The sequence below is a fragment of the Chroicocephalus ridibundus genome, chromosome 1 (assembly GCF_963924245.1).
Source record: "Chroicocephalus ridibundus chromosome 1, bChrRid1.1, whole genome shotgun sequence".
NCBI lineage: Eukaryota > Metazoa > Chordata > Aves > Charadriiformes > Laridae > Chroicocephalus > Chroicocephalus ridibundus.
This window is the reverse complement of record NC_086284.1, coordinates 102,021,859-102,034,666: the sequence shown is the minus strand read 5'-3', so window position 1 is coordinate 102,034,666 and position 12,808 is coordinate 102,021,859. Positions and strand designations below refer to the sequence as shown.

Here is a 12,808-nt window from a genome sequence, read left to right as displayed (position 1 = left end):
CTTAAAGCAAGTGCAATGGCCGAAGGAGTTGCCAAAGCAACACATACTGGTCCGACTTCTTCTCCAGAATTCCCATTTCCTGAAAAAATAGGGAGTCAGTTTGGAACTTGCATGTGCTGAATATCTCCAGCACATCTCCTTCAAAGGTTAACTGTAAGAAACATGTGCAGTGCCCAGCCAAGTGCATTCCTTATCAGTTTCTAAACCAGGGCTTCCTCAGCCACACATAACGTGGGCAAATCCTTTAATCAAACACATTATCAAGTCACTTAGATACTTAACTGCTATTCTGTTTTATTTGAACACAACTTCTTCAATGTATTCTTTTACTAGTTTGATGATTATAACAATTACAATGAAAAAGTATGAGGGAGAAATGCAGATCCATAACTTGTTCAAGCCCCAAGCTACTCAATGAGGTTAATTAGGGAGGCGGGGAGGTTGTTTTATATGAACACATTATCAACATACCTGGTTTTGCTATGCCTTACCCTCCCCGTTTTAAGTCAATGGGTCATGTCCTACACTGACTTATGCCTAAAACTTTTATATTTTTAACTTACTACTATAAGCACGTCATCGCTTTAGAGGCTATATTCTGATCTGAGCTCGGACTGGTGGCAATAAGGTGGCAGGTTTCCCGGTGCACAGAAAGCTATTTGATAAACACAAGGATAGCCTTACCTGATACACGTTCGCACTGACACTTCAAAACTGACACTGTTACACTTAACAATATGCTACAAAACAATGACTGCAAAAGCATGACAATCTCTTTCCCAATGAGGTGCAAACATTAATCCTTAAGTGCTTCTGGGTAAGCTTACGCAACATTTCTTTTCACTAAATAAAAGTCAAAATTCAATGGCAGAATTGACAGTCACAGAATTATCAAATGAATAACAATAATATACATGTAATATATTGTAATTAATATTATAAATATATTATATATTATTATGATATATTGTATTCTATTACATAGATCATATTATATACTTTTTCAAGTTAATCCTCTTCAAAAAAATGTGATTTGTAATTTCAGCATTCAATTTTTTCATCTCAATATGAAAAGTCTGTTTTAAAATGTGTGCATGAAAACAGCACCGTGTAAAACAAAACAGTAAAATGTTACTGAAACCCTTCCATTTCCATTCTTTAGCTCTCATTTTAACTGTGCAGTCTTACAGGGTTTCCTCTCATATTTAACAAATGATGAGTGCTCCAAGGCTACATGTGTATTCCACGACAATGCGAATTGTTCAGGAACTTCCAGCAGCAGGGTAATACAATATACTATAAGAGTTCAACGTGGGTTAATTGCTCTGCAAAATGGGTATCTTTTTTTTATGACTCAATACCCTTTGGGAATGACAAACCTTCCCCTGCACTGACAGAAACCGTGCAAGCGGGGGGCCCACTTCATTAACGGGAAGAAAATCTACTAATTTTACATAACAAAAAAATAAAGAGGAACATATTTTGCCTTCAGTTCCATGAAAAATCAGACACACAAGGTGCGTGACAGGAAAATAGGGACCTAATTGTTTAGCACCCTCACGAACTGTTCGCAACAGGTGGAAAGAAAGGCACGGAAAATTGACGCAAAGGAGATGACAAATCCCAATACAGAAATCTTTCAGCAAGCATGTAATGAAAAATGGTATTGCAGAGAAGAGTCTGGGAATGGCACAGAACCAAACCAGTGCCAAAAACTTCCGAATTCCTCCCCTTTCTACAGGCAAGGAAGGGAACAGACTCTTGGCTGTATTACAAAAATTCCTGCATGATCTTTTGTTATCAGGCTGAAGGACAGCTTTCTCTAACACTGGATGATGCAAAACACTACCAGTATGTGAATGGAAGAATAAAGCATGAAATATTATACATTTAAAACTAAATTAGCAAAAATTACTGTTGAAATTAATTTGATTTGATTTAAGGGAAACAAACATATTCTGTTATTTGAGCTGAACCTTATCACCAAAGGAAGGCACAAAATATCAAACATAAAAAAACCCTTGAGAAAAACAAGCACGGAAGCAACTATTGTAATGCACTAACTTTCTCCTTTGAGGATAAAAGGCCTTTCAACACTATAAATAAAAAAATCAAAGTTTAAAAGTTAGTAACCTCAACGATGTAAAGAACAAAGGAAGAAGGTACTATATCAAGGCTAAGTTAAATGAAAGGGATGTAGATTAAAAGCACAAAATTCCTTAAAGAGCAGATCTATCGCCACTAGTATTTAACTTTAGATTTTAGCTAGACATTCATCAAGCAAAGCATTCCTATCCCACACTACAGTTTAAAAAGCAAACAAAACCAAGGGATCTAAGCTTTTAAAAGCAATATGAACTATTGTGAGAGGTCTCTGCACAAAGAGATACTCATCCAAACTGATAAAATATTTTTGGTTATGTATAAGACGCATACAGAATTTAAATGCAACTGACTAATTCATCAAAACTGATACATTTTTTAAATATCCAACAGCAATGCCTGTTTCCTGAGAGAAAGGCATCCTTCCTGCCCACCATAGTATTTTCCAGCTCTCCAACACGCATTCTTGAGGGAGAAGGGTGTAGGGGGTTAATGTTTACAAACTATTAACTTTGGTGATAAAACATTTATTTATAGCAGACTATTCATGTACCAGGATAGTCTCACCATGCTAAAAGACAAAGATTACTCTTTGAAGACTTCGCACTCCATCAACTCCATACATCTTCAAGAGTGGAAACCACACGGTCAGTGACGCAGCTTGCAGTAGGTTTTGACTATTACAGCAAAACAGCTTCCTCCACCTACCTGAGCCTAGATTAGGAGACACGGCTAGCTAAAATATTAAAAGTAGTAAACAATTTTCATAGTTTTTAAGAAAACAGTCGATCAAGTTGAGCCAATAGCTGTAAGAACAATAATTCTGACTTGCAGTTACAGTCCTAGTGGAATTCTGAGGCAAGTATCTGAGAGGGCAGGCTTTAAACAGGTACACCTGACGACGGAATGAAAACAAGCGCTGTTGACTGTATGGCATATTTTGCAAAGGCTATGTCAATGCCAAGTTTCTATCTTCAAACCACATTTCAACCCACTCCCCACAACTTATCTGATTTTAATTTGTTTTTTAAAAAATATGGTTTAAACAGAGAATAAGGGAGATCACCAAGGTGCATGGAATGACTGAACATGAGGCCACTGTGTTTACATAGAGTAAAATGTCACAAGGATTTGGAAAAAAAATAAATAAATCACTAAGTGCAAAATACAGTTTGTGAATCTCAGCTTATTTGCTTGTGCCTCTGAAGTGCCATTCCAATTTCCTTCAACTATATGCTACTCTTACGTTTCACTAACTCATAACTGCATTAGCAGCACACACTTTTGAATAGAACTAAAACAAGAGTTTTAAAACAAAATGAGTCCTAATGATCACTTTCAAAAATTAGAGCTGTAGTACAATTTTTAAAAATTCAACAATACGAATCTAGAAAAGCATAAAGAAAAGCCGAAAGGGCACCAACAATGTAAAGGATTTTCTTTGTCAAAGCTTTCAACTGTTTGGAAATTGTTTATTCTAAGATGACGTTTTATTTAAATATCCTATTCAGCAATTATGAAAGCAACTTCATCCCGCATTTCATTTCCACTAAAATTCACCATTTTTATATCAAACTCTCCCTAACAATGGCATTTTGTGCTTTTTAAATATTGGGGGAAAGGGATCCACAATGGCATTTCATATAGAATATATCCCAGGCTGGCTTAATCATGTATAAGTCAAATCTTCTGCCAACTAAAACATGAAAACAGGATATAAGGTGCCCGTAAAGAATAAAACTGAAATGTATATCTAATTACTTTTTAATGAAATGCTTGTGAAACCACTGCAGACAATTAGAGTGTGCTAGAAATATTTCTTTATCAATCTCAGGTCTTGTGAGTCTAATAAGCATGCCTCTACAATGTAACACTTGCATCACTATGGCAGATCATCCTCAAAAATAACGGTTTCATCTTAAGTCATGAAATTCTGAGAATGCTCTGAGGAGAGTAGAGAGAAAAAGTGGAACTGCTTCTGGCGAGGTTAAACTGTTCAGGTGGCATTAGAATAAATATCTTTGAAGACAAGGTTTCTGAAATGAAACTGGCAGAAAGAATTTCTTTTTAGAGAAAAAACAAGGGAATTTCTAATCTTTGGTAAGGATTTTAAATTTTAATTTAAGAAATAAAAATGGAAACGCTTTTAAAAGTAGTCTCAAATTATTCCAATAGTTTTTAACATGAAATCATAAAAGCAATATTGATCATTTAAAACTATCTGTCATTTAAACAAATCTTTATTTTACAATTAGACTAATGCCACTTAATTTTAGATACCTACAGGTGAATTCACACTTTGCTTGTTACCTATGCTTGTTAGGACATATAAATGTACACCAGTGATAATACAGTGTGTACGTTAATAGGCAAACTGCCAAGACCTGCCATCTGGAGAGCTAATGAACAATCAAGGGATCCCAAATTAAACTACAGAATTTTCCCTTAGAATCTTTAGGACAACACTGTCAAGTCTAATCTATTCACTTAGCCTCCAGAATCAATTTTTCAAACTTTATGACAGGTCTAATAGTTTCCACCTGTTTCTCTTGCTTGACTTTTGACTGGCACGTTACCAGCCAGGGTGGAAATGCAGACAAAGACCCCTATTAGGCTCCGGCTGTTTCTCTACTGTGAGGTCGCTCAGCCATTAAATTAGTTCCAGCCCACTTTCTCCTTCCACTTCTTAATTTTTGGGGGGTATGAAGGTTTGGGGAAGTGGAAAGGAAGAGAGACAAAAGTCTGACATTTAGCTGGTGGGAAAGGTATAAGAAAATCTAAAGTCACTAAAGTTAAATGCCATATTTATTTATAATTTCCTAACAAAAAAAATATTACTAACTAAATTTACTTCTAACCACGCTAATTAAGTTCTTGAGGTGTTTGCATCATGTATTCGATCATCACTAACTTCCTAAAGTTGGAGAGACCTAAGAGATCTATCATGTAATATGTGCTCATTGCAAAATATGATTACATAAACACGGTATTGCAATCTTCTTCTGGGAATCACAGATGATCAATAGGTACCTACTTTTTCTTCAAGCAAAGAAACTATTGTTTCCTGAGATATTATTTCCTTTCATTCAGAACTGGCAATTAGAAAAAAGTGACATACGACATACCCTAACAAATTCATATTGGTTCATTTGGAAGTACCTTAAAAACCTGACAACTTTTTTTTCTTCAATAAAACGTACTTAATAGGTATTTGTATCAATTTCTAGTGATTTATGAAATGTTATCATCTGAGAAGTCTCAAGGTACTTTGTTGACTTGCAAATCACATGGACTACACCATTCTATTATCCATGACAATAAAGCAGTTACGTAACATCAACCATAATACTTAAGACAAATATTTTAACTTATTAAAACAAAGGTCTTTCTGCAAGATAAATTTAATTGTTCAAAATATAATCTGATTAGGATCATCTTCCTAGTGTAGGCTACTTAGAGCCAGGACTTCCACTTTACATCTTACCTGCAAACTGACTACTTGAGCTGCATCATGAGGGGGAAAATCTTGAAGACTCTAAACACTTCATTACATTTGGACTGCCTGATGTAAAAAAAGTAACCTGAGTGCTGACCACTCTGCTGGTACAGCACTTTAGAAATAAGAAAGTAAAGGTTCCACAGTCATTGAAAAACAAAGACCACTTCTCTCAGCTCTCTTGCCTTTCTTGATAATATCATCTTATATAAATTGTCCACACATGATTCTCTTTAGCTTGTGATATATAAATAAATTCACGTAACTCTGTATTATATACCTCATCTTACTGAGATGTGTGAATAACGTTACTGAGAACCACCACCAAAAACAACTGTCAGAGAAGAAAGGTCTTGACTTATTAAATTATCACTTTGTCAGTTTCTTCACAGTACTTCTGCTTTCAATCCAACAGGCTGAACATGCTGTGAATACTAAAAATTATGAAGCAAATGCTACAAATGCTTCAATAAAATAACTCTTTTCTTTGTGGCCTCTTATTGAACTAGCATGTCTGTCTGCATCCAGAAGCCATTGCAAAATCTGTTGAAGAACAGGATGTAGATCTGGGGGAAGGGGAGTGGCAAAATTACATAGCAACATTTTTTTAATGTGTGTGCACATGAGTACATATGCACACACAGAGAATAGTTTAGAATTAAAAGAAATTTGTATATGATTCAAACTGTCTCTAAATTGCAATATTTTTGCACAACTTATAATTTGTAAATTCTATCATCAACTGTAAGACGAGAACATTATTTACTTCAATACGGTTATAATGCATCCTCATTCACAGATTTTGTGCACATATATTCTAAACCAAATCACCTTTATTACTTGCAAGAAGGCATATTCTGTAACTTGTATCAGTCTCACAACGTAGGCTCTCTAGCTGAGAGCTAAAGCTATTATTGCTGGTTAGCTAATCAGTTACAATAACATTCAAGATCATTTAACTGATGATGTTGATTAAAAAAAATTCGAAACAAAATTACTGAGGTTGTTTTCAACAGTAAAATTCATCTGCAATTTCTGCAGATAAATTAACACTAATACTCAAAAGTAGCTGTCAAGAAAAGTTATAGCTGCAGGTAGAAACACATAGAAAAATCTGTTCTGAAGATCAACAACTTCCCAAAGACAGTTTTTTCCATCAGACTATTTCATGAAACATAACAGTGTAGTCTTTGTACATAGACTCCAAGCTAAGATTTAGTAACTGTGATTTTCATATCGCTTAATCCCATTCAAAACTCTAATGAACTACTCTCTCAAAGGTATCCCACAACTCATTCACAAGGGTCATCTATGTGATGATGAAAGAATGTCTAGCATAACCCTAATCGATGTTTTAAAAAAACAACAAACGCTAAAGAGCATTTTAGTGAAATATTCAGTAAAAGGAATGAGAGAAAACAGCAATGTTAAAATTAAGGCCACAATCTATTTGGTATCACTTTTGTCATATAACTAGCTTAGAAAATAACTTGTACCAGAAAATGCATATAATCTCCCAAATATGCACATTTAAAACCTTAAACTTTCCTGTGGTGATATTCATGCTTTGCAAGAGGAATGATTAAACTTCACCACCAAGTAAAAAGTTGTCAGATGTCCCCACCCTTTATGGCTTAGTATTTTATACATTATCAGTTAATATTCTGTGAACACAAAGATCTCTATTTTGTGTGCTATCTAGAAGATAATCAGCTTTCTTTTACTTTGGCTAGCTTGTAGGCAACAAATAAACCAAAGAGAAAAAGGTCTCTTTCTGAACATTGTATGTTTCTATAATTGTGAATTCCAGATCAGAAAGCTTATTTGGTATGGTCCAGATCACTGTCTTACCCATCTAGAAGATCCATTGTTGTGGTGGTAACTTCAGTAAAAAGAAGGATCTTTCCAAGTTTCTTTGTTTGAAGATTCTCTTGATATGTCTTCAGGCTGAAATGTTCTGATGAGAAACCTCCCATCGCAGTGATGACTGGCACGAGAGGTGGAGTTATCTCAATTTTTGATTCCAAGGATGAAACAAATTTAAGAGACACCTTGCTGGATGCTCTTAATCCTTCAGCATCTACATTTCCCTCGAGCCATTTCAGAAAAGCAAGATGGATTTCCTGTGGGCAAGGGAAATAAAATAAGGCATAGAAATACAGACCACAACATGTGAAGACATACAAACATTCTTCCGAGAACATTTTTATTCAAGCAATCATCTTCTACTTCAAAATAGGAAAATTAGCTTAATTTCTTCAAAGATCAACAACTTCTGCTTTTTCTAATCCAGCCTGGCCTGACTGCTTGGTACTCTCTTCTAAGACTTGAGACCACGCTCCTTTGCACTTTAATTTGGCTTAATCTTTCCCTATAACAGGGTTTGTCATGGTTCTGAAGCATCAAGGTGCATACATTCATCTGTATTATGCAGGTTTTTCAACATGCTAAGTTTCTTTGCTGGAATCCCTTTAGTCAATTGCTAAGACTCAATTTGAAGGATAAAGCTAAGAAAAACATTTACTGATTTATCAGTGGAATACCTGCTAAAAGGGCTCATACCTTCAGCTAACATAAATGATGATGATGTTAATTAGCTAGCTAGAAGAGAAGCATGTAACTCAAGAATGCACACAACTAAGAAAATTCTACTACCAGTGTATGAAATGCAGTGGTATGTATGCTCTGTTGTCCTTGTCACAGCCAATGGCACAGCTCATACACTTTTCTGAGCAAAAGATTTTAAATGTGAAATAAACATGTACATACATACATAATTTTATATATCTACATAACAAAACTTTGATTTTTCTCTCCTTTATTTCAGATTATTTAGGAATACTTCTTTTTTTTTTAATGTGAAATGAAGAGATTAATTATTTGGATTATTACCTGTCTGGTGACACCCTGAAAACAACTGTTAACACATTCATAGAACTCTTTCTGGAGATATCTAATTTTATTTTGAGAGATTTGATATGAAACATTTGCCATGTCTTTAGAAACCGTAAGTTAACATCCCAGAAACACAGATGCTGGGACTTCTTTTTGTTAAGTGTGTAGCTTGGATTTTGAAGAGCTCTCCTTGTAGAGACAATGTGGTCATTTATATGATATATGAAACCACAAAAATTGTGTATTCTATTCTACTGAAAATAATGTACTAGAGATTCTTGCCCTCAAATTTTTGAGGAAGACATTTGACTTTTATATAAAAAGCTTCTAACCAAATATATGCTCCTCCTTCCCATTACTGCCATATCTGGGAACCAGAATACGAGTGTTTCCTATGTGAGTACTGAAGACAGGACTTAGGTCTCTTGCCCTTGAACAAGATGTCCCTGCGGTCCAGCCCAACTCTTTAAAATCCACAAATTGAAATTAAGAGCAAACTTCCTATAAACAGTTATCCATACAAGGAATTACTCCAATTTTCCAAATCTCATTGTTATATCTTAAGAAGGAATGAGAGAAGCGGTCCTGTTCCTATCACCTTTCTATAGATTTTCCATCCTCAGAAACTACACATTCTCAAGTTTCACATGGACACTGCTTCTTGTGTGACGTTCTTTGTATGCTGAATGTCAGCAGACTTACTGGTTTGCAGCCCTGTAGTACAGGCAGCAGAGCATAACAGGAAGAAAGGAACAGTCTCTTTCCAAATGCAATAAGGCACTAGTTTCTAAGCCCCAGGACAATCTAAGAGTGACTCAGTAGCTAAATTTTAGTTACAGAGAAATTACTTCTCATTTCCTGGTTTTCTAAAGCTCCACCTCAACTCTTTTTCCATCTAACTTCTTGGACAAAATATGCTTTAAATATTTTCTTTCCTTTTTTTTTTTTGTATATGCATCATAAATGATGATGTGGCATTACAGGTTTTATAAACATTTTTTTGACTTGATCTGCATGAAGCACTTGTATCTTCACATAGTGTAGTATCATAGCTTTGACAGACTGCTGCTAAATTCTTTACACACTGTCCTACTTGTTTTACACACACACACCGTAACTTATTAGCTGTAGCTGATATTTAGAAAAAGTATAGCTTTCATTCTTTGAGGAAGTATATGGAAACTGTGCTTAATGAGAAAGTGCATTTTCCCATTGCTTTCCAAACACAGAAATTCACTTAGCATAATTGAGAGTGCAAGTCCTAGATGCAAAAACATAATTTTAACTCACATAAGGATGGGTTTACAGACTTACAGAAACAGACATTAAGTTAAAAAATAAAGGTGCTTAAAGTATTATTACATTCTAAACAAAGAATGAAAGTGCTCAATACTATGCGTCAGAAAGTCTGGTGTACTTTTGCCACAGCATACTTTCTGAAAAAACTGAAATACCTTATATTTATGTGTGATGTTACATTATTACAAATATGCCACACAATTCCTACCATTTATCCTCTTGAGCATATTCTTTCAGGTGATTTTTCCCCTTAGTTTTAAGGTTTACTTCTTGATTTAATTTTCTTGTTTCTAGCGCATACCGAACCATTTAAGAATTGCCACACATGTATAATTATGAAGCTAATTTTTCCCATAATGTACACATTTATTGAGCTGATCAAAAACATAAACTCAAGTAATACATAATCAAGAACAGCATTTGATTTTTAAAAATTCCTAAAAAATATAGTTTTGCATTTTTAATGAAGCAAAGTTTCAAGTACTGTCCAAGTACATGCTAGAAAAATCAATTTTCACTATAAGAACCTCCTTCACACAAAGTTACAGACACACGGATGCTGAACCAATGCATTTCAGTCCCCACAATTATACTGGCACACAGAAGTACATTTTTGTATAATGAAATAAACTATACAAGAAGTCAGGGTTAACCTCTGCTTCAACTCCACTAGAAAGGAATATAATCACGTCAGAACCTAAACTGTGCGATTTGTTGCTTAAGTTCAGGGTTTAGCTTTGAATTCAAAACCTGTCCTCAGCTGCGTCTGCCGTTCTGCAGCAACCTCTGGTGGCCGTTTAAATGAAGAGTTGGTTCCTGGCCTTCCACACCTCTGGGACCAGATCAGGTGTGTCAAGCAAGGTACCCAACACAAGGTAAGGGAATACCCAAACTACTGGCCACTGCTTACCCTGACCATTATCAAAATCCTAAAACATGCAGGTACAAGCTTTAAGTGAGTACGCGATCAAAAAACCTGTAGCTGTTACATATTCAGGCACCGACAACAATATCTGCAGCTACTTACAGATACAATCGTACTAAAATCTGTATTATGCATATAATCAGTACTGTACTTTGTAAATATAACTACACTTGATTTCGGGTGGCACAGACATATTCTGAAATTGTTATTCATCGTTAGTGCATCAGTTTTGGATAGAAGAACTGAAGTCAGACAAAATTTAAATTTCCTATAAAACTGATCATTTTTCAAATCATGTTTTTTATGTACATTCTCTAAAGCAAATATGTTGCCTTCTTTCTTAAAGAAAGATAGATATTTGATATTTCAAACAAAAACCTTGGTGACAAGACACTTAATCAGCTTTTCATAGTTAAAATAACCAACTACAAATTTATAACGAGAAAATTTTTCTATCCGTATTTTAAATGCTAAAAGCCCAATACATTGTCAATGCATAGTAAAAAAACCAACTACCAAAAGCATAAAAGAACTATACCAACAGGAACTACACACCACTTCTCACTGAGAAATCCTCCGCCAGCACTCCAAAGCACAACTTATCCTCCCAGACAGAAGCATGGAGAAATATGAAATTTCCAAGCAGTGACAGCCTCACTGACCCCAGGGACAAACCGATCAACCAGCAGAATTTTGATTGTCTGACTGAAGGTCTTACTAAATGAAAAGTTGTTCCAAGCAGATAGGGAGATACAGTGGATGTTAATTCACAAAATTCATAGAAATAGAGAGTTAAGCTACTGCATACTACACACCCTCCCAGCACCTCCACTGATCAGCACAAAGGTTTATTAGGGGTCACTGTATCAAGCACTGGAGGTCTGATGTTGCATGTTGTTGAACTAAAGTTTAAATAGCAATTATAATGTAAAGAAGAAAGAGTAAAAGCTGTATTTTGTTTATGATTTAGTATCTGCTTTCTATGATTCTAAGTTTGGTCAGGTGCGTGAAGAAACTGCTATGTAACAGAAGTTTTCTTTTGCCATTTAAAATTATTTTTATTTTCGTAATCATTAGTTTCACTGCTTCCTAGCTCTTACTTGGCAGTTGAGACCGAATAAGAAGGAGAAAAGAGGGAGACATAAGAGACGAAAACCAGTTGCATATGGACCCCTTCACTATTGTAGCATAAAATAACAGAAAATTACAGCTCCTGATGGAGAAGATTTTATTTGCACCTGGGCTCTATCAACCAATGAGACTTACACACAAAGCACATAAACTTTCAGTTATAATGGTTCGCAATAACCCCAAATCCAAGCTTTTAGTCTTGCATTCTACATACATATATAGTTTTGATGCATTTTCTTATTTTTATACGTATGTTCATATATGTACACAGATATATGCAAGTATCTCTCTCACTGGGCATATTCAGGAGCTGCTCTTTTCTACCAAACCCTGTGACGATAGATCTTAAACTCTGTATCAATGGAACTCTTTGTTGAGACAAAATTCAGTCACAGCCTAAATTCATTTGGTTTCTATTAAAAACATGGAGGCAAAACTTAATGAAAGCTAAAAATATAATACCATAACACGAACAAACATTATACATCAGTCAGCTCTCTCCTTTCTTGGGAGGAAAAATGAGAAAGTCTTAACTACTGATGCTCTACCCGATGACTCAATATTGTGACTATAATATAATACTCTATTCTAGCTGTTGCTTGTTGAGTAAGTGAGGCTAAGTATTAATTTTCTGGATACATAGCTACAACATGATTTAACAATTTTTCTCCTTCCTTTGCGTAAGTTGTAATCGTTCCCAATGAACTCCCTCTATTTTTGCTTCACTGTACTTGAAAAAAAAGTTTGCAGTTGATGTATTGATTCATATATTATCAGTTAATGTATTCATTAAATCACATACATATATACATTTATTAACTGCAAACAAGCGTAGATCACACAGGCGTAAAGTACCAGTCTTTTAGAGAAGCACATGAATAGCCCATTTGGAGCATAACCACATTTATAGACATCACACCTTCAATATGGCTAACCTGCTTGTTTTTTCTGAATTGGCT

At 35.0% G+C, this 12,808-nt stretch overlaps 1 protein-coding gene across 5 annotated transcripts in view; it reads right to left on the bottom strand.

Moving 5' to 3' along the window:
• Nucleotides 1–12,808, bottom strand: part of HLCS (holocarboxylase synthetase) — a 126,539-nt gene that overhangs the window by 73,713 nt on the left and 40,018 nt on the right. For all 5 annotated transcript variants that reach the window (XM_063345677.1, XM_063345686.1, XM_063345696.1 and 2 more), the window contains one exon: nt 7,451–7,722. In XM_063345677.1, the coding sequence (XP_063201747.1) occupies nt 7,451–7,722 (272 nt within the window). The remainder of the gene's footprint in view (nt 1–7,450; nt 7,723–12,808) is intronic.